General features: G+C 34.6%; 1 protein-coding gene across 1 annotated transcript in view; it reads left to right on the top strand.

Annotated features, from left to right (window-relative positions):
• Positions 1-23760, top strand: part of LOC129233126 (CAD protein-like) — a 165253-nt gene that overhangs the window by 90174 nt on the left and 51319 nt on the right. The window contains exons 27-31 of the mRNA XM_054867189.1: positions 1986-2090; positions 7220-7444; positions 10809-11057; positions 14321-14485; positions 19461-19592. Of these exons, the coding sequence (XP_054723164.1) occupies positions 1986-2090; positions 7220-7444; positions 10809-11057; positions 14321-14485; positions 19461-19592 (876 nt within the window). The remainder of the gene's footprint in view (positions 1-1985; positions 2091-7219; positions 7445-10808; positions 11058-14320; positions 14486-19460; positions 19593-23760) is intronic.

Below are 23760 nucleotides of genomic sequence, written 5' to 3'. Positions count from 1 at the left end.
CCACTAGATGGCGCTGGCACTTCACGGGCCTTGATAACTTAGGACTTTTCTATGTTAAATCGATGCAGCTCATGCATCCAAAAATTAACGTCAATGTTTCAAAGTTTGTTTATTTTTGATTGGATGTCGCCCATTTTGACCACAAGAGGCGCTGAATGGAACCCCTGCATCCACCAATCAGTGGCAATGTAACGGAAACTGGTTCCCTACAGCGTGCTCTTAGTTGCCATGAGTTTCTGCATCCACCAATCAGTGGCGACGTAATGGAAACAGGAGTTCCCTGTAGCGCCCTCTTTGTTGTTATGAGTTTCTGCATCCACCAATCAGTGGCGACGTAATGGAAACGGGTTTCCTGTAGTGCCCTCTTTGTTGCTATGAGTTTCCGCATCTACCAATCAGTGGCGACGTAATGGAAATGGGTTTCCTGTAGCGCCCTCTTTGTTATGAGTTTCTGCAGCCACCAATCAGTGGCGACGTAATGGAAACGGGTTTCCTGTAGTGCCCTCTTTGTTGCTATGAGTTTCCGCATCTACCAATCAGTGGCGACGTAATGGAAACGGGTTCCCTGTAGTGCTCTCTTTGTTGCTATGAGTTTCCGCATCTACCAATCAGTGGCGACGTAATGGAAATGGGTTTCCTGTAGCGCCCTCTTTGTTATGAGTTTCTGCATCCACCAATCAGTGGCGACGTAATGGAAATGGGTTTCCTGTAGCGCCCTCTTTGTTGTTATGAGTTTCTGCATCCACCAATCAGTGGCGACGTAATGGAAACGGGTTTCTTGTAGTGCCCTCTTTGTTGCTATGAGTTTCTGCATCCACCAATCAGTGGCAAAGTAATGGAAATGGGTTTCCTGTAGCGCCCTCTTTGTTGTTATGAGTTTCTGCATCCACCAATCAGTGGTGACGTAATGGAAACAGGAGTTCCCTGTAGCGCCCTCTTTGTTGCCATGAGTTTCTGCATCCACCAATCAGTGGCGACGTAATGGAAATGGGTTCCCTGTAGGCGCCCTCTTTGTTGCTATGAGTTTCTGCATCCACCAATCAGTGGCAAAGTAATGGAAATGGGTTTCCTGTAGCGTCCTCTTTGTTGTTATGAGTTTCTGCATCCACCAATCAGTGGTGACGTAATGGAAACAGGAGTTCCCTGTAGCGCCCTCTTTGTTGCCATGAGTTTCTGCATCCACCAATCAGTGGCGACGTAATGGAAATGGGTTTCCTGTAGCGCCCTCTTTGTTGTTATGAGTTTCTGCATCCACCAATCAGTGGCAACGTAATGGAAACAGGTTCCCAGTAGCGCCCTCTTTGTTGCTATGAATTTCAGCAATAGTCGGCCTATAGGAATTAAGTGAGGCTATGATTGGAGATGACATCATCAGCTGCCATGCCATCAACCGACTGATAGCCACCAGATTTAATGTATCAGGTGTGAAAGTTTTCTGTCTTTTTTAAGGCTTTCTTACCATTTTTGAGATTGATCTAAATTTGTTGAGAAATCATCATCGAAAATGTAGAAGATTATAACTGCAACCTGGATTTTGGTGACTTTTGCACTTCTGGGCTATTTTTATCTTTCAGGTCATTTTCAAAAAGTTTTTAAGGCATTTGAAGCACTTTAGAAGATATAATTTTATACTTTATGTATAAAAATTTGGAAAAAAGATGTTCCCTCACATTTGAAAATATCAAACAACATTTACTATTCCAATGCAATTCTGTTATTTTATAACTTTTTACAGGGTGCGTACATACTCCTGGGATCCTGGGAAACTACTTCTGAGAAAAAAATCATTTTCCATTTTTCTTGGAACTGCTGGGATTTTCTAAATAGTCCTTGGAATTATTCACAAATCAAAACAAATGCATTTCTGATCATGTTTGCAGAAAAGAAATCATTACGCTTGCAAATGATTTACTGTTTTTTTTTAGCAACAATGTGCGTTTTAAAAAAAGTAATGTTTTTCGTGGTATTTTTTCTCTTTCTTTCAGCATAAACAAGAGCTGTTACCGTACGTTCAAATCTTGAAAAAGATGCCTCTGAAATTATATGCCAGCACAGGAACCGCAGATTATTATTCTACAAAGGGAATACCGGTAAGATCTTGATTGTTCAAACTAATGCCCGGTTTTTTTAAAAAAGCCCATGGACCCAGGGTTTTTTTTGGGTTTTTTTAAATAAAACCCCAAAAAAACCCAACTAAAGTTGGGTTTTTTAAAAGAAATGTGGGTTTTTTTGTCTTTTTTATGGAAAATGTGGGATACTTGTAGCATATTGTAGTGTAAGTATATGGACAAAGTGTAAAAATTGTCTTCGGGTAAAAAAAGCTGGAAAACTAGTTTAAATTCAGAGTTTTCTGAAGAAAAGTATAAAAGACGAAAAAACCCAAGAATGGTGAAGTTCCAGATTTTTTAATTTTTATTATTACCAACAGTTAAAGCAAAGTTACTTCTCGAGTGATAAAATTGATTGTTCGTTTTTAATTACTACATTTTTTTTTGCATTTTACTTTATTGTATTTCAATTTGTTATGCAAAACTACTGTAGAACCTCAAGTAATTTAAATCCCTATTTACTGAATTCCAGCTTAATCAAGACATTTCTTTGAATTTTATGTTGCCTGTTTTTCTATTTCTGTGTACAGAGTAAGAAATATTAAACTTTTCCGTAAGATAATGAAAATACTGTACCTGTTCTGTTTTCTGTCGACAGTTTGAAAAACCTGTTAATTTCTAAAACATATACCTCGTTTATTCGAGATTTGTGACGTGTTGGTTTGCAGAAAATAATTCACATGAAAGCCTTTTAGCTTTTCCTCTGTACAATGTACAAATATTAAGAAAATCAGACGTGACAGGACTTAGTCAAGATAATTTGATCTATTTACTGACCAGTTAAAGAAAAAAGTTAAATATATTTATTTAAAATCTTTGAAGTATTTTTTTAATGCTATTAAGAGTTAAGAAATACTATTAAAGTTCAAAATTTATTTTTTATGTCCATTGTCTGTGGTGAAGAACAAATAAAAAAGAAGTTTAAATTGTGAAAGTATTTAAATTAATTAACTTTTTTAAAACTTCTCAGAAAATTTAAAAAAACCCAAAAGTGGGTTAAATAATGGGTTTTTTTAAATGGGTTTTTTCAAAAAAACGCATTGGGTCCAACCCAATTGGGTCCAATTCGGCCAACCCTGGTTTAATTTTTATATGGTATTTTCATTTCTGGAAACTCCAATTTCATTTAGGCATAGATTTGAATTTTAATAGCTACTAAAACTTTTATCTGTATAAACAGGAGCGTGCACAGAGTGGGGTGCTGAAAAGGGGCACCTGTTGGTGTGGGCCCAAACATAAAGGGGGCCCAAGATTTTTAAAATGAGGTGTGAAAGGTATGTAGAGACATATAGGGGTAAAAAATATGGAGGGTGGCCCGTAAAAGTCATTAGTGACCCACCCCAAAATTTCTGTGAACGTCCCTGTCTGTAAAAGGTTTTTATCTGAATCCAGGCCTTTAAATTTTTCTGCACTTAAAAGCTCAAAAAGGCTGTTTTTTAAGCCTCGACACACAAAGGAAGGAGGTTATAAGTTTGGTGTATCTGTGTATCTGTGTGTGGCACTCAAGTGCCTAAACGGATGGACTGATTTTGAAAAAAAAAGTTCGAAGGGAGAGTTGATCGAGAGTGTTTTTAGCTAGATTGTGTCTTTGGATGATGTTCATCGACGAAGATATTCATTAAAAACCTCTAAAATATTTTTTTGCAATTTTTGCAGTGAAAACATATTTAAAAATTTAGTACCCAAGAGAGTTTTTTTCTGTGTCTGATAGAACTTCCATGTTATATAGAATTCGAATGATAACGTTTTTTTAAAGCAGATTTTATGTACGGCTAAGCCTCTATTCACACAATTAGTAACTGAATTCATTGTTGGCCGACAAGGAAATGAAAAGCAATGATTTTTAAGTTGCCAGTTTCTATTTGTTATCAAATAAAAATACTTGACAATGATTTTTAATAATTCAACGCTTTTGAAAAGATTTTCCCTCTTGATTCTTCAGTTGCGACTCAGTCGGGGTTTTTTTTTTAATTTTTAATTTTATCATCTGATTACAGTAAAACCTCCATTATCCGAACCTCGATCAACCGAAACTCTCCGTTAACCGAAGTCGGTTTCGTCTTCACTTTTTTTTCACTTTCTACTATCATCCAAAATTTTCTCTTAACAAACACGCATTTTTAAATTTTTTTAACTTCCCTCACATTTGTTTTGTATGCAAGCCATCCTTTCCAAACTAAGAGTGCAGATAACACTAAGACGAAGTTGGCGAAAACATTTGCTGAATTTTTCAATTGGCGCTGATGAAAATTCTACAGACGTTGTGAAAGATAGTGTTGCTGAATTTTCAAGCCTTTTTAACACAATGAAATGTTTTGAAAATTGTGGGGATAGAGAAATCACAGATTGGTTGAATTGTCTTCTTTTCAGTTGCTCAATGATAAGGAATTAATAGCAGTAGTCCAAAATTCTCCCAAAAGAAGAAGATGATAGTGATTCCGGAGTAAATAAAATCATTAACAATGATGCTTTTGAGTGTTTCTTAAAATGCCTTGTTCAGTTGGAACAACATGAACAGTGATTCCTCTGAACTCATACTTTTAACAAAACTTCGGGATAGAGCTGTACGGCAAAAAGATGATGGCCAATTTATTACCAGATGAAGTTTTAATTTAAACCATTGTAAAGTTTTTGTTTCAGAAATAAATTTATTTTTAGTTATAATTTTACTCTATTCAACAAATAAAATAGTCATAACAGTTCAAAGACGATACTACATGCTAAACTAGATTATCATTGATGAATTCTCGATTATCCGAAAATTTCGATTATCCGAAGTACCGTATTTTCGGGATTAAGCGCCGCACCCAGTATAAGCGCCGCATCGAAAATTATCGTCGCCGGAAAAAAAAAATTAATGTACGCGCCGCACCCATTATAAGCGCCGCACCCGCTATAAGCGCCGCATCCAACTTAACGCAACTTAAAAGCGCAATTTAGACGTTCAGAAACTTGCAATAAAATGAAAATAAAATTTAAAAGAATATAATTAACATAACTATATTATTATTACTATAATTAAAATTTTCGTACTTTGGGAGGAGACATTGGTTGGTTATCCAGAGCGCGGGACGCGGACCCTTCTCCTCATGGCGCTCCACGTTTTTTTAAGTGGTCGGCGCCACTATAAGCACGCTTTTTTCAGTGGGTCGCATCCACTATGGATCGGCGATTCAAAATCCTTCGAAATCGCTGTCCTCGCTGTCGGACGCAAATAGTCCTAGAAAGTCTGCATCGAGCTCCGGGCTGTTTTCCTCGTCATCGGAGCCATCGTCCTCCGCAGCAACATCCGGGACTCGGGGAATGATCTCCGCCTCGGTGAAGCCGGAAATTATGGTGCTCGGATTTACCGCATTCCAAGCTGCAGCTACCCACTTCCGCGAACGACGCTTTCTTCAGGTTGCCGCCTTTCGTGTATTCGTGCAGTCCGTTCACCATCCAGGACTCCCATTGTTGACGCATGTGGCTCTTAAAACTGTGATTGGGGGCCAAATCCAAGGGCTGCAACTTTTTTGTAAGCCCACCTGGTATGATGGCCAGGGACGCCAAACATTGCCGCGCCGCTTCCTTCACAGGGTCGGTCTTGTGCGCCGCCATGGAGTCCATAATCAACATTCCACTTGGTTGGAAAAAAGCGCCTTTCCTTTTTCTCCAAACTTCGTTAAACCAGTCGGACATCAGGGCCTCATTCATCCACCCCTTCTCGTTGCAGCGGATGACAACGGTGGACGGGAAAGACTCCTTCGGGACCGTTTTCCGCTTAAAAATCAGCATAGGCTTCAGCTTCTCTCCGCTAGCCGTGCAAGCCAAAACACACGTGAATGATGTTTTTTCATGCCCCGTGGTTGTAATGGCGACGCTCTTCTCACCGGTAGATGTGACAGTCCTGTTGGGAGGGCAGTCGAAAGTCAAAGGGACTTCGTCCATGTTGATAAGCTGATGAGGCTGAAAGTTGTTTTCTTTCTTCAGCTTCTCGACGTAGTCTAAAAACTTTTTTTTCTGCTCCATCCAATCAGCTGGAAGACTCTGCCCCACAGTTGTTCGCTGCCTGACGGACAAATGATTCCGCTTCATGAATCTGAAGCACCAATTCGCGTTGCCTTTGAAGTTGGAAATATTCAAATTAGCAGCGATGCACCTGGCTTCTATTCGAATCCGGACAGTCGAAACGGAAATTCCTTTAGCTCTCTGCTCCACTACCCACTTCTTCAGGTCCCGTTCTAAATCCGGCCAGTGAGCTGATCTTCCTCGTCGGGCACGTTTTGTCTTCGGCATCGCTTCGATCGTTGATTTTTCGGACCTCCAACGCCGAACACATCTTTCATCAATTCCGAATTCCCGGGCAGCAGGACGATTTCCGATCGCTTCAGCCTTAGCGATAACTTCCAACTTGAAAGCTGCAGTGTAACTCTTAAGTCGTTTAGTAGGAGCCATTTCAGATGAAACTCGATGTAAAAACTTTAAGAAAGAAAAGAACGCACGAACGACAGCAAAAGCGACGATGTGAGTGAATAAAATTGGGGATGGGAGACGGAGAAACAAGTTTTCAATTAGTAGGTCACTTGACCACCCCGAGCAACCCACTTTGTTGAAAGGGGTGATTCCCCTTTAGAAAACTGGAAGTTCCACCCCCCTCCCCTGCTAGTCTTGCTAACAAGCTCCTTTCCTTGACCCTCCGTCCCCCTTCGCTTCGATGAGGCTTCCTCGCCGCTCACGTCATTCAGCGCTCACGTGGTTTAGCGTTTCTCTCTATGGTGCAACACCAGCAATCGCTGACTCACCTCCCCTCATGGCTACCCCTCTTTGCTTTGCTTGTCGCTCATTTCGCAAAACGAAAGGGAAAAGTGTGGCGCCATCTATTGGTAAAATGTTCAACTTTTTTGCAAACTCGGATTTTTTTTAAAACTTGATCGGGGAAAAAAAAAAAAAAACACTATACCCGCCGCTCCCATTATATGCGCCGCATCCACATTTTTGAAACTTTTTTTCTTGTATGCGCCGCGGCGCTTAATCCCGAAAATACGGTAGGTTCCGTCCCAATTACCTCGGATAATCGAGGTTCTACTGTATATGAGGATGACTCTGATCCTTTTTCTCTCTCTTTTGCACAGATCGAGCCAGTGGAATGGCCCTACGACAACAAGGGGGAGAGCAAGGGCCACCTGAAGAACATCACGGACTACTTGGCCCAGAAGGAGTTCGATGTGGTCATCAACCTTCCCATGCACAGCGGGGGATATGCCAGAGCTTCCCACGGATATCAGACGCGTAGGATGGCAGTCAACTACGCCATACCCCTCATCACAGACGTCAAGTGCGCCAAGCTACTCATCGAGGTATTTTTCTAATGCGTCTTCGTAACTTTTTTTTTTCTCCAACTTACTAGGTTTGGCATGTTTCTGTCAAAGGTGGAAAAAATCCTGACAAAAATAGATGCATAGCAGGGTTGGCAAATTTTTGCCGGGGGGCGGAAAAAAACATGGAAAAAACCACGGTTTTTACCGCCCGGCAAAAATAGGTTTTTGCCAGTTTTTGCCAAAGTGGCAAAAATAGGTTTTGTGTTAACAACTAACGGACAGTTTTTTTTTCCTTTTTATATAAAAGTAAAAGCATGAAAAGATTTTAGTTTAAAAAGAATTTAAGGTTTAACTTACTTTTAAAGTTATGTAGCATTTTTACTTTTAAATTTTTAAACATTAACATAAAGTTTCAGTTAGTAACATCTAAGACAAATAATTAACTTATAATGAAAATGTAATGAGCTTGTTTATTATAGCATTTTTTACAGAATAATATAAAGTATACTTAATCAAGATGCAACTATAGAAAACTAAAAGAAATAAAAGTTGGCTCATTCTGAAAAAATTGTTTTAGCAAACATTTAAAATCTTAAGTTTTGCATTCCCAAGTTTTTCATTTCTTTTTCACCTTATAAATTAGAAGTAACATGGAGAGACATAACTAAAATATTAAAGTGCATTATTTATATTATATTGTCACTATTGCTTGATTAACAATATAATGCTACTTTATTTGCAATTAGTTGTTTTTGCCATTTTTTCCATTTTTGCCGTTTTTTTCCATTTTTGGCATGGTTTTTTCCACTGGCCGGGCAAAAATACCTTTTTGCCGGCAAAAAAACCAACCCTGATGCATAGCTACCAACTTGTAAGATTTAGCCTTACATTGTAAGATTTAGCCTTACATTGTAAGAATTTTGGAGGTATTGTAAGGTATTGTAAGATCTTATGGCATAATTGTAAGATAATTAGGTTTTAGATTTCTGGTATTGCTTTTTTTTTTTTTATGAGTTTCCTGTTATGTTGCTTCAGAAGAATAGAGAAACTGCAGATGAAGAGCCTAAGATAAGCTCCAAAATGAATTTTGCTCTGTACAAATGGATGATTTTGTTATGTACAGAATATCAAACGCCATTAGCGAAGATACCTGACATATTCTAATACTAAGCAGAGTGAATATTACACATTACAGGGAAAGATACTTCTGCTATAAAAAGCTTTTATTTAAAAGTCTAAAATAGTTGGTAAGTTAGAGAAATTACAATATATGTTGCAAAACAGGATGGATGAACATTTAACTTCATACCTGTAAGGTGAATATTCTAAATAACACACACTATTCGGACATGAGGGAAAAAAGAGCACCATGCTAAAAGACAGCCACACAAACCCTCTGTGATCTTTACTTCTTATATCCCACAGAAAAAAAACAGTTGATGTCTACTCGTGGCGCCATCTACCGGACAGTGAGACAAACAATGAGAAAATTGATACGTATATATTTATGATGACAATAGAGGGTTGTTTAAATGGCAAGACCAATTATGTCTGAATATATTATACAACAGATTTGACCGATGTTGTGCTAAAAAGGGAGAGATTGATGAAAAATAGGCTGCTTTGAAGAAATGAGTTGATGTCAATGGTTTATTGAAGTATGAAAGCCTCTCCTTTTCTATGCTTTCCATTCTAACCACACCTCCCTTAATGTTGCTAAGTCAGCAACTTAAGAAAGCTTAAGTTCCAGTTAAAGTAGTTTCAGAAGAAGTAGCTGACTGCATTAATTTACGAAAGAAAAAGTAAGATAATACAGCAAGTTATTAGTTTCTTCTAAAAGAGTATGTTTAAAGATTAATATTGAATGATGCATCTTACAGAAGAATATTAGACAATATTTTAAAAGTGCACATTTGTATTCTTAAATTTTTAAATGAACAGGCCTGACTTTTTGAAACTAACTGCTTGTTGTAATCCTATGTTTCTCTTTTGTGAATCCGTTAATTTTTTTTTTTTTTTTTTCATTTTTTTTTTCTGTGCTGATTAATTACAAGTAAAGATTTGAAAATATAATGCTTTTAGTTTTAATGGTTTGTTGTGTGTTGGTTAAAAAAGTGTACAAATACACCCACGGCATGCATTGTAAGATTTTTAAAGTTGATATGTTTGCAGCTATGGGTGTGCTCCATTTGCATGAATCATTATATGATCGGATACAGCTTCTTTAATTTTGAGTCATTTTAACAATTAACGAATAAATACCTTTATGCTTAAAAGTTAAATGAGTCATTAACCAACGTTTCGATGCACAGAAATTGCAGACGCATGTTTCGGTGTTACAAGGAACACCTTTTTCAATGCAAAGAAGTGTAGTTCTTTAGTTCAAATATTTAAAAAGTTATGAGTAGATTTAGGCCACACTCCCTATGTGTTCTTATGCAAAAGAAAAATTTTAAATTGCTTTTTCTCGGTGATTGCTTTTTTGTGTTTTCATGTCATCCCTAAGGATTTTTTTTCTATTAAAGATACAGCTTTAAAGTAATACTTTTTTCAGTCAGGGTAGTATATTTAACAAAACTGTGCATTTTTTAAGCATTTTATAAATGACTCAAATGTTTAGAGCATGTTATACCTTTAAAAAAAAAATTTTTAAAAAATGTACGATTTTTTACATAATTAATCACAGAAAATGTTCCAATTCATGTATAAACAAATGAATGCACAGATTTTTAGAGGTGAATATTGTGATTGCTTAGCAAAAACCTTTTTTTTTAAATAAGTGCAAAAACAAAAAAGCCTTAGGAATTTTTAAAAAAAATTAAATTTCCCTGAGTTTTTTGAATTTTTAAAAAATGTGGGCATTTTTTAAAGATTTTGAAAATAAATTATTGGTTGCGAAATGAGTGTGTATGTTATGGTTTCAAAGAAAAACACAATATTCATAAATTTAAAAAAAATGTTCAAAAGATACATTTGGGGAGGGCGTCGATCGTAGCAGACGATCTCTTGCTAGGATATCCACCAGTCACATGGTTCGGTTTATGAGCAACAAAAAGGTTGCCATAGCTCGGTCTATTCTGCCGTGTGCAGGTAAACGGCAGTAACTGCAGAAACGAGTTTTCGAGATATTTGAAGAAATGCGTTTTGGATTCAATACTAACAATAGGGAAATGTTGAAATTAGACGTCTTTATCGCGCCTTTTTTTCAGCGGAAACCAAATAAGCGAGCTCGTACAATAAAGATAACGTACAATAGATGTCAAAAATGCAAAAAAATGAAAAATGAAAAATTTGCAGTTACTGCCCTTTACCTGCACACGGCAGTATTCTTATTATTAGTCTATGCATAAAACAGATTAATTTTTGCTTCGAGTGCTCATACAGTGCATTTCTCTTTCCGCAGTCGCTGTACAGGATAAGGGGAGAGCCCCCGGTGAAGCCCTACATCGACTGCCTGACCGCCAGTCGCATGGTGACCCTGCCGGGGTTAATAGACGTGCACGTGCACATGAGAGACCCCGGCGCCACACACAAGGAGGACTTTGCTTCCGGCACTGCCGCGGCACTGGCGGGGGGCGTGACACTGGTGTGTGTCATGCCCAACACCAACCCCCCCGTGACCGACAAGGATTCGTTCAATCTCGCACTACAGGTGAGGTTTCGAACCTGAATTTCTTGGTCCATACAGTCTGACAACCATGGGTGCCCCTCCCCCCCCCAAGTTCAATGGCGCAAAAGCACCCCCCCTCAAAAAAAAAATCTCAACTCTATTTTACTTTTTAATTTTCTGGCTCTCAATATGTTTTGTTTATCATCTTCTATGTTTATCATCTATTATGTTTGTTTATCTTTTTAAACATTTTTATTTATTTATTTTTAATTATTATTTTATTAGAAAATTTCTGTTTTGCACCGATGACGCGCCCACACAAACTAAATAAATAAATGAAATAAAATAAAATGTAAACAGAATTAAATAAAATAAAATAAATAGCTTAAATTATAAATAAATAATAAAATTTAAAAATCCTGTGACTGACAAAGATTTGTTCAATCTCGCCCTACAGGTGAGGTTTTGCGGCTGAATTTCTTGGTTCATACAGCCTGACAACAATGGGTGCCCATCCCCCCCCCCAAGTTCAATGCCGCAAATTCACCCCCCCCCCCCAAAAAAAAAATCTCAACCCTATTTTACTTTTTAATTTTCTGGCTCTCTTTTTTATTTTATTTTTTAAAAATATGTTTTGTTTATTTACTTTTTAAACATTTTTATTTATTTATTTTTAATTATTATTATTATTTTATTAGAAAAGTTCTGTTTTGCACCGATGACACAAGCCCACACAAAATAAATAAATAAATGAAATAAAATATAAACAGAATAAAATAAATAACTTAATTTAAAAATAAATCAATGAATAAATTTAAATAAATAAATAAAAAAAATTAAAAATCCTGTGACTGACAAAGATTTGTTCAATCTTGCCCAACACCCCCCCCCCCCCCCGTGACTGACAAGGATTCGTTCAATCTCGCACTACAGGTGAGGTTATGTTGCTGAATTTCTTGGTTTATACGTTTTAACTTTAAAAATTAATTAAAAAAAAACTATTTATCGTATCGCAAAAATTTTTTTACCGATGATGTTCCTACATGTTACTCTATCATATAAAAATAAAATTGAAAAATCGAAAACTTCCCTATTTAAATGAGTGGAAGCAGATAAAACCTTTTATAGGCAGGGATGTGCACAGAAACTTTGAGGCTCGTCATTAATGACTTTTACAAGTCACCCTCCATATTGTTTACCCCCTATATCTCCAAGAGTTCCCATCCCCCCCCCAAATTCAATGGCACAAATTCACCCCCCCCCTAAAAAAATCAACCCTATTTTACTTTTTAATTTTCTGGCTCTCTTTTTTATTTTATTTTTTAAAAATATGTTTTGTTTATTTACTTTTTAAACATTTTTCTTATTTATTTTTAATTATTGTTATTATTTTATTAGAAAAGTTCTGTTTTGCACCGATGACACACGCCCACACAAACTAAATAAATAAATGAAATAAAATAAAATATAAACAGAATAAAATGAAATAAATAACTTAAATTATAAATAAATAATAAAATTTAAAAATCCTGCGACTGACAAAGATTTGTTCAATCTTGCCCAACACCAACCCCCCCCCCCCCCCATGACTGACAAGGATTCGTTCAATCTCACACTACAGGTGAGGTTTTGAAACTAAATTTCTTGGTCCATAGAGTCTGATAACCATGGGTGCCAAGTTCAATGGCGCAAATTCACCCCCCCCCCAAAAAAAAAAAAAAAAAAAAAATCTCCACCCTATTTTACTTTTTAAGTTTCTGGCTCTGTTTTTTATTTTATTTTTTAAAAATATGTTTGTTTATTTACTTTTTAAACATTTTTACTTACTTGTTTGTTTATTTATTTTTATTATTATTATTATTATTTTATTAGAAAAGTTCTGTTTTACACCGATGACACACACCCACACAAACTAACTAAATAAAACGAAAAAGAATTAAAATAGAAACAGAATAAAATAAAATAAAATAAATAATTTAAATTAAAAATAAATCAATAAATAAATTTAAATAAATAAATAAAAAAAAATTAAAAATCCCGTGACGGACAAAGATTTTTTCAATCTTGCCCTACAGGTGAGGTTTTGCGGCTGAATTTCTTGGTCCACACAGTCTGACCACCGATGAGATGGGAAGGCAAATACTCAGTTTATAATGGATAGGGACGCATCTATTAGTTTACAGGGATGTTTGATGCATGTTTTTGCCTTTAAATGGGGTTGTTTCCTTCAGTCAAAAGTACTACTTTTAATCACTGAAATTGACAAAAAAAAAATAGCGAGAAAAAACTTTTATTTTCCTAACGCTTAGTTTTTTATTTTTCTTAAAAGAATTTTTCTAATTAATAACTCAATTAGTAAAAATTTATTTTTGAAAGCTTTTCCACATTGCATGTCCAACGAAGCATGTGCCCTGCCAAAAATTGCAGCAGATTTCAATCCTTTTGCATCTTGAAAACGTTTCAATTATTTTGAAGGTTGGAAGTTATTTTAACATATGCTACCTTATACCTACTTATTTTACATTTTATTTTAATAGTTTATTTATATTTTTTACGGTTTTTAGTAATTAAATTTTTGCAGTTGCTTTTTTGGTGGGGAATATGAAATGTACAAAAATTTTAAGTGAATGCACTCCTATTTATTTGATTTTTAATTTGCAGTATTTTTTTCCTTGATACTATATTTTTTCCCTCCCTAGGCTTACATCTTAGAAAAATCCCTATTTCATTTTGAATTTGACATTCACGCCATTTAAAAGCATACAATAATAATTATGATGCAAAATATATCGCTGGCAAATCATCTATATAAACTCTAGCAGAATCTCCTGTTTTTTTGTTTTTTTTTCTTCAAAGGTTAGTGGCAAGTACGGGTACATACCTGCTTTCGGCTTGAAAAATGTCTATCTTGAGAAATTTTTTAAATCCCTGTCCTGAGTTTAGATTTAGCATTTTTTTTTTAAACCAGATTTTTTTTTTCACTGTTCTTAATTTTGGCTGCATTTCTCGTTTTTAAAGTGTTTAAAGTTTTTACAGTAGTAAATAGTGCAGACTCTCACTTGCATAACCTTTTTATCAATGCATTTGTGTTAAAATTCCTTTAAATGTTTCATAAAATACAGTTGGCTCTCTGTTTAACGACTTTCAAGGGACCCCAAAAAATCGTCCTTTAAAACTAAATCGGGTGATCTGGGACCGTGAAAAATGGTCGTTAAATAGAGCGCCGTTAAAGAGAGAGCCAACTGTAGATTGATTTGTAAAATGTTATTAGTTCAACGGTTAGTAACTTTATTTCATTTTTACAGAAAGCGAAAGCTGGAGCCAGGTGTGATTATGCCCTGTTTGCTGGAGCTACTCCCGACAATGCAGAGTCCCTACAGAGCATCTTCTCGTCCATCGTAGGCCTCAAGATGTACCTCAACCCCACCTATGGACCCCTTCAGTTGCATTCCCTGGAGGACTGGAAGCAGGTAGACTTTCTTTAAATGACGACACAGTTCTTGAGAAAACACAGGAGATTTATTTACAACTATGTACTAGATAATAGCATTAGCAACTGCTAAATTAACCATAGCAATTAGGCAAATATCAATTAACACCGTAAACTCAACAGTAACACACGTATTTACATCAAAATAGGCAAAAAAAAAAACCGCAAAGGCTAATACACACTTTCCAGCGCAGAGGCTGAAATGAGATTCCACAGTTAGAAAGCAGACTGACTCTCTCCCTCATTCACAAGACGCCCAGCGTTTTATACCCAGCAAATAAATATCCAGAAAATTCTACGCTCTACCAATTTCTCATATCCTCTTTTTATTCATTCACGAATGTTATCAATCAGAAATGGGGGACCGTATACTTCATTCGAATGTAAGGGGGATGTAAATTCATTAAAAGAAACTATTTACAGGTTACGTTGCTAAGATAATTTTAGATGAAAATTAATGGAACAAACGCCAAAATTAGCCAGATTACAACAAATTAATCATAAAAACAATTACTATTTACAAAATTTGTAACAATACTATAAGAACAAATTGAAATTTGGTAGTTGCCAATAACTGAGAAAATGCTTAGTGAAGATGCTATTAAATTAATTTTTATCTTGTAAATACACCAATCTGATGGAAATCAAAGTATTTCAGCATTCGCGAATGTGGGACTTTTTCAAAAAGTTTAGTACCCTCAAAAATGTCTGCTTTTAATGCTATAAGGAATAAACAGGGATGAGATTTTTTAGCCTCATAACAATCTCATTTTTCTTTAAAATCTGAGAAGGTTTCAATATTCCTAATTTTTGGTCCCTGTTTTCTCATTCCTCTTCAAATCTTCATCTTCTACCATGTCTGCCGAAAACGTGTACTCGGGAAACATGCGAACGACGCAGGGATGAGATTTTTCCGGCTTTTGCCGGAATTCCGGCTTTTTCTGTTGGCTTTTAAAACCTTTCCTCCTTTTTTTGCCTCTTTCAAGCCTTATTTTTCTCAAAAATCGGAAAAAAAAAATAAGATTTTTTAAAATTTTCGGTTTCCAATTTCTTACTTGTTCTATTTTTTCGCCTCGAATCTTCCTCCTCCGCGATATCTGCCAAAAACATACGTTTTGGAATCATGCCAACGACGTCAAACACGTGCTGCGTCGAAAGTTGCATGCCTCGTTTGAGATTTCAATCTTTTTGCATCCTGCAAATATTTCAATTATTTTTATTGTTGGTTGGCTTTTTTCTCTTTTCTACCTTATATCCGCTTATTTTATTCATCATTTCAATAATATTTTTATTTCTTTAATTTATTTTAGAAAAAATGCAAAACTCAATCAAAAAATGCGGCTTAGCACCCACAGTCTCGATTTTTTTTTTTACTTGGCATGGCTACTTTTTTTGTGTATTTAAGAAAGTAAAAAATATTTATGGTGAATCTCAAATGGTTTAGGTTTTACAACCTGTTAAAAGTTTTGAGATTTCATGATTAAATGAGGCAGCTGCAAGTTGTTCTTTTTATTCCAAAATTGTATTAGGAAGTTTTAAAAAACAAATTTTAGGTTCCAATGCTAGGAAAAAGATAACCAATCGTTTATATACATATATATTTATTTATTTTTAATTCTTACTATGAAAAGTATGTTCTACCACATAAAGAAATTTGAGATTTTTCTCTCTGTTGTAAATTTTTACTTTACAAACATCTAATTTTAAAATTTATGTTCTCACTCGTTTAACACTATAAACTCAAATGTTTTTAATGATAAAAATGTATTTTTCTCTAAAAAATATGAAAAGTTGACACTATTGTGTGATGCAGCCAAGATAGAACTCTGGCTCCCCCAACCCTTTGTTCAAGGACTCGGGTTAGAAATTGTTGCCTCTTTTTCAAAATTTAGATTTATTTAGGAATAAACACCCTTGCAAGAAATGGTACAATGCAGCAAATTGTACAAAATTATTACTCATATTTAATTAAATACGTATTACCTTTAAAACTGGTAGATTAGCCATTTTTTTGTTGAATTTTTGGATATCATGGCTTCCAGGTTCTATTTTGATGCGTTTTTGGATATCATCCCTTTCACGAAATTTTTTTGGATATCATCCCTTTTACATAATTTTTTGGATTTCCTCCTTTTTGCTCTCTGACCAGTCTCATCCCTGACGACGTCAAACTTGTGCTTTGCCGAAAATTGCGTGCCTTGTTTGAGATTTCAATCTTTTTGCATCCTGCAAATATTCCAATCATTTTTAAGGTTGGAAGGTTTTTTACTATGTGCTACCTTGTATGTGCTTATTTTATTCATCATTTCAATAATATATTTATTTTTTAAATTTAAGAGGAAGAAAGGAAAATTCAATCAAAAACCATGTGGTTCGACTCTCACGGTCTCCGAGTTTGAACTTTTTTCGTGTGTTTAAGGAAGCGTACAAAATATTTATGGCGAATCTCAAAGAGTTTAGGCTTTACAAACTAAACTGTTAAAAAAGTTTTAATTTCATGAGGCAGCTGAAAGTTTTTTTTTTTTTAATCCTGAAAAATTAATACTTTGCTTTCGAACAATATGTGCCCATGTATTAATTACTGCCCAATTATTTCATACCTAATTGAAAAGAAAAATATTCATATTAACTTTTTGGATTTTTGGATGATTTTTTTTTCTTTGGATTTTCTCCTTTTTGCTCTCTAACCACTCTCATCCCTGAACAAGGTTTTACCACTACTTAAATAGTAAGTTTTTTTTTTTTTTTTTACTGTTTTCATCCATGTTTTGGAGCATTTGGTGGAAAATACTTTGTTTTTTCTGTCAAAGTTTGATGTTGCAAACTGATTTTTTAAAAATATTTTTTCTCGTGATTTAAGAAGAAGTTTGAAGCCAGAAAAGGTATTTTAAAGTGTTTTTCAAAAATCACACATTTTAAGGTGAAAAGCCGAATTCTTGGATGTCAACTATCTACATACATAAGAGCTCAATGTTTTTCTCAATGGATGTACAGTATGCGGCTCCAAATCCTGAACACTAAATATTGTGTTTTACTTGTACAGATTTTTTGTGAAAGAAACAAACTTTGGGAACAAAATATTTCCGTATATACCTATAGTTTAAACTTATTGATTATCGCTTGCATAAATTTTGGAGCTTTTCGGTTTCAGGGATCATTTGGTTCAGTCCTCTGTTGTGTGCAATATTTGCGGTAAAATATTTTATCATTATATCCGTATTTAATGTACAGTGAAGCATGGGTTTATATGTTTCTAATTTATAGACTTTTATCAATTAATACATTTTTTAAATTGATCCCTGCAGATACACCTTAACCTATACTTTTTATACATTTTTTTTCATACGGTCCCTTAAAAAACATATCAGCGGTGCTTCACTGTGTTTTCACAAAAGAAAATAATAATAATAATAAATAATAGTAATAATAACTGTGATGAGCAGTGGCGTAGCTAGACCCGACTTTCGGGGGGGGGGGGGGTTACTTCTTTTATATATATATATATATATATATATATATATATATATATATATATATATATATATATATGTATATATGTATGTATATATATATGTATGTATATATGTATATATGTATATATATATATATATATAATCGCTTGGAATTTTTTCCTTTTCTTCTTTTTTTTTTCTTTCTCTTCTCTCTTCTTTTTCTCTTTTTTTTTTGAGACTAACTTTTCGGGGGGGGGGCTTTGTCCCCAAAAACCCCCCCCCCCCCTTAGCTACGCCCCTGGAGATGAGTTGATTTGTTTGTCAAAAAAAAAAAAAATTCTGTCTCACTTGCACAAACATTACATGAATGAAATAAAAAAAAAAATGATGGACAATCTTACTATATTTAAAACTGCATTTAGACTTATTCAAAGTTTTGTTTGATCATCCAAAGCTGATATCATCGGCACCTTACTAACCTAATGGATGTGAAAATTTGCACTTTTCAAAAAGAGCCGAAACAATAGTTTTTTCTCACCTGAGGCGTTGAGTTATTTTCAATATTTTGATTTTAACAGATAATTTTAAGTGCAAAACTATCGTTTTAAGTAGTTATACCAGTAGGTAACTCTTTTTTGAGTGCTACAGTCGAATTTGGAAAAACGCGATTCGGGATTATTCACATTCGTTAGTTTAGCATGGTCCCAAGGATATGAAATTTTAAAAATAAAATTTTACGCCCTTGTTAATATGAACACTTTGCCACAGATCTACACTCAGGGGTGATTGTGCTCCGGTATTTTACCGAATTTCCGGTATTTTCGGACGTATTTCCGGTATTTTTATGTCCGAAAATACCGGAATTATTGTTTTTTTGCGTTACGCTTTTATCTCCCTACCTCCGCAATCTTTTTAAATTATGTAATACTCATCAAATCTGTGGTCAGAAGGCAAAATGTTCTAAGACTTTTTTTTTTTATTCAGTTTTTTACGTTATGAATTGTTTTTATGAGTTTGTCTGCAAATAATCTACAACCAAAATAATAATAATAATAATTATTATATTTATAATTTCTGAATCATTGTTGGAAAATTTGCTGGCGAAAGAAAATTTGATTTTTCCGGATTTATTGAACTTTTAAACAGCTGTAATGAAAAATTTGAAAAAAGTGTTTTACTACATTTTGCCATTTGATCACACAAATATACCTGCAAGAGCCTTAAGATGGACAAATGTCAAGATAATTTGTATAACACCAGCTCAAAAGTAACTTTGCAACCCATTGAAAATTTAACCAAATGTACACACAATATTTTGACTCAGAACTATTTAATACATTTAAAACTGGCAAAGGTGCACTTAAGTAATAGGGGCCAAAGATTCCCCCCCCCCCCGTTCTCGCTTTAAAACTTTCAGGTATTTTTTGATGAACTCGCAATCACCCCTGTCTACACTGTTTTGCATGTAAGTTGGTTTATTCTGGATATTCCCTTTTCTTTTAGCATTTCGAAAGATGTCCCCACGACATACCTCTCTGCGTTCACGCCGAAGGATCAACTGCGGCCAAAGCGATTTTGCTGTCAGTGTTCACACATCGATCCATCCACATCTGTCACGTTGCCACCAAAGATGAGGTAAGCCACTGTGTTGGAACAGAGTGTTCTGTTTACTCTGTTTATATAGGAGCTGGGGTGCCCAGGGGAGAGAATTATGGCACAAGTTTCACCATCAAGATTTTTAGGAGGGGTTAAAAAAAATAAATAAACATTTATTTTTTTAAATTTATTTATTGATTTATTTTTAATTAAAATTATTTATTTTATTTTATTTTCATTTATTTAATTACAGTAGAAGATCGTTATAACGACACCTTGGGACCAGAGCTTTTGCGTTATACAGGTTTTTGCGTTATATAGGTCATCTCACAAATTTTGAAACTAATATTCAGAATATATCTATATATTAGCCCTTCAGAATGAGTTTTATCTGCAATGAATATTAAAGCACCAACATTACAATTAGTTATTCACAAATAAATATGTTTCACAATCAAAATCCTGCACTTCTGCCAGCTTCATGGTTTGCATAACAGCTGCATTTTCAAGAACCATCTGGTATTTTCTGTTTACTATGAGTACTCATTTTCAATTTAAAAGCTTTGAAATAAGATGGAAAGATGAAAAGTGTTTCAAAATTTAATTTGCCCAACCATTTTTATGTTTGCAAAGCAAAACAGAAGGAGGTTTTTGACTTCAAAACCTATTGTTTACTTCTGAAAAGTTGTGCAGTTTATAGAGAATTGCATTATACTGCCGTGCTAAGCACAAAAGTGGTATCTGCACTTTTCATCGAAATTGAGTTAGAGTCACCAGGTGGTTCTCTGTCAAGTATTTCACCTAAATGCAATGTTTTATGGTCATTCATCAATGGGAAGTATTTTTTAAGAAATTCTGAAAAAGTTGCATCTGAATCAAATACATGGAGGCGCAAAACTTTGAACGGTAATTTCTCCTTTTGAATTCAGCTGCAGATACCACTTTTCCGCTTAGCACGGCAGTATACAGGTCGGCGTTATAACGGTCTTCTACTGTATTTTGTGTGTGTGTGTATGTATGGGCTATTGATGTAGCACGGAACCTTTCTAACAAAATATTAATATTAATTTAAAATAAATAAAAAATAATTATTTTTTAAAAAATGAATGAAATAAAAAAAAAGGCTAAAAATGCAAAAGGGTTGATTTTTTTTTTTTTTTTTTTTTGGAGAGTGGGGGAGGAATTTGCACCATCAAACTTGGGGGGGGGGGGTGGCAAAGTGAAATGGTGAAACATTTACTCCGCATTTAGTGCCACTTACCTAGTAATATTTTAACTATGTCATACCTCATGCATTCTATTTTGGTCAAGAAAAAAAAATGTCTCTGAAAATCAAAGCATAGGAAAATACGAGCAATTTTCAAAAACTGATGCTTCAATCTATATATATAAAAATGAATGTTTGTCTGTATGTCATCCATGAACTCAAAAACTACCCGGCAGATTTGGCTGAAACTTTCACCGTTTGTTATTTTTGGTACTGGGAATGTTTATAGACCAGTTAGAAAAAAATAGTTCCTTTTTTATTCCAATTTGAGTCACAATCCATTGGATAAATACGAATAAAATGCAGAAATGAATTCGCGTGAAAGGTCTCATTGATAAGAAGTTGCCATTTTTCTTGAGTTTGAACAAATAAATTCTTTCTTTATTGTTTTATGGCTTTTCATGCAACGGGGGGGATTTAAAACTTTTTCTATTTGCTATTTTTAGCGATGGATTGATCTTGCAAACTGCGCGAGTACAAAATTTGAGTAGAGTCACTGGATACCTGGACCGATTATTATGAAAATGGCTATATATATGTATTTTTCCACGGAGAAGGTGCATCATAGGCTCATTGAAGCCACTCGCCACCAGGTGGCACGGCAGAGTAGCCACTTCTGCCCCTTTCAACCGATTGTCGTGAAAATCAGTATAATGATGTATTTTTTTGTTGGCGTAGCAACGCGCGTCGGGTACAGCTAGTTGTAATATTTTTTTTTTAAGTCAGAAATTATTTTTACGCTATCAAATGATAAAGTTCTCGGTCATGATCATATTGAATATGGATTGGGACTTTCTAATATTCAGTGCAGTATTTATTTAGTTGATATTTAGCTTTCCATCCACATCTGTCACTTTGCCACCAAAGATGAGGTAAGAGACTGTGTCGGAACAGAGTGTTCCAATTGCCACTTGTTTATATATTTGTTTTATAGTATTATTTCATGGAAAATACGGGGGTTCAGAAATTTTTTTTACTGCCAATGTTTCCCCCGATCCATATGAAAATTTCCCCAAAATTTTACAATATGTTATATGCAGAGCTTCCAACTGCTACGAAAAAATCGTAGTTTCTACCAACTACAACCTTGAACTACGGCGCTACAAAATCGTGTCCAAAACCTACGATTTTCTTTCTCTTTTTTTAAATTTTTCTTTTAACCACAGGAAGTTTTTCAATCATTGCATATAATATCCATGTTATAGTCATTTAGATAATATTGCTTTTCTAACAAAATTCTAACTGCCCGTCTAAAAATAAGTAAAATAATCTTGCCTCAATAATGTTAAAAAAAAAAAACTTATTGATTGTTAGCATTTTTTTCAAAGCAAAGTGTTACTTGTCCAGAAAAGAGGAAAAACTTTTTCTGGCGCATGCCACATGCAAAGGATGAGACGTGTGCTTTTTTAACTCTCGTAAAAAAAAGGAAAAGTTTTTTTTTACGATTTACGTTTACACGGCGGAATAGGACTCGGCATATAATGCACTAATAAATAGAAAATCGCATTTTTTGGACCTACGTCTGTCTGGCTTTGAGGTATAGAATAAAAAACGTCAACTATTCATTGCGTATGTTGCTTTCGTAATTAAATGTGCCTTTTTATCCCAGCATAACACTCTGCTACTAATTTAGTTTTTCAAACGTTGGCAGTTCTGGTTATACATTTCAGATAAAAACTTATTCCTATTACAGTAGAAGACCGTTATAACGCCGACCTATATAACGCAATTCTCTATAAACCGCACTACTTTTCAAAAGTAAACAATAGGTTTTGTAGTTTAAAAAATGTTTTGCTTTGCAAACATAAAAATGGTTAGGCAAATTAAATTTTTAAATAGTTTCTCATCTTTCCATCTTCATTCAAAGCTTTTAAGTTGAAAATGAGTACTCATAGTAAACAGAAAATACCAGATGGCTCTTGAAAATGCAGCTGTTGTGCAAACCATGAAGCTAGCAGAAGGGCAGGATTTTGATTGTGAAACATATTTATTTGTGAATGACTCATTGTATAATTAGTGCTTTAATACTCACTACAGATAAAACTCATTCTGAAGTGCTAATATATAGATATATTCTGAATATTAATTTCAAAATTTGTGAAATGACCTTATATAATGCCAAAATTTCTATAACGCAAAAGCTCGGGTCCCAAGGTGTGCGTTATAACGGTCTTCTACTGTACTATAGGTATAAATAATTTTGAAAAAAATAAAAACCCAATTGCATCTTCTTATAGAATGAATTGGTACTAGTTTGTAGCACTAGGTATCTAAAAAGTAAATTTAGTAAATGCATATACGCTTTAACGAAAATAACTAATATTTATTACTAACCAAATTATTAGCCAGCAAATAATGAATGAAAAAAAAGAGTGCTGATGCAAAAAGAACATGTATTAAAAAGTACCTGCAAAAAAATTCGAAAAATTAAAAAAAAAAATTTGAATCTGCATAATTTTCCTAGACAGTTCAAATTTTCCCCAATCCTAGATCACCGGATCAGACATATTCTGCACCCGTGGGGAAATAAACTTTGCCGAATGAAATATTGCAACAGATCCGGCGCGACTTCCAACTTTCTTGAAAGGACGACACAGTTCTTGATAAAAACACAGGAGCTTTATTTACACTATGTACAGGAGAAATCGATAACAACTGCTAAATGAATCATCAGCAATGAAACAAATATCACTCAACACCGTAAACTCGACAGTTACACACGTATTTACTTCCAGATACGAAAAACAACACAGCGAAATGCCTCGCAATAAACAGAGCTAATACGCTCTCAGTTCGAATTCTCAATCGAAACCAAACTTTTTATCACGCGGGACGCTTTTATAAACATCGAAAGAGATCTCTCAAATATTCCACAAGATTCCGAACGCTTCTGGAAAATAGTAGACCGTTATCAAATTTTATCAATGAACAAAAAAAGAA

This window comes from Uloborus diversus, unplaced genomic scaffold (assembly GCF_026930045.1).
Source record: "Uloborus diversus isolate 005 unplaced genomic scaffold, Udiv.v.3.1 scaffold_18, whole genome shotgun sequence".
Classification (NCBI taxonomy): domain Eukaryota; kingdom Metazoa; phylum Arthropoda; class Arachnida; order Araneae; family Uloboridae; genus Uloborus; species Uloborus diversus.
This window is presented reverse-complemented; position numbering and strand designations above follow the sequence as displayed.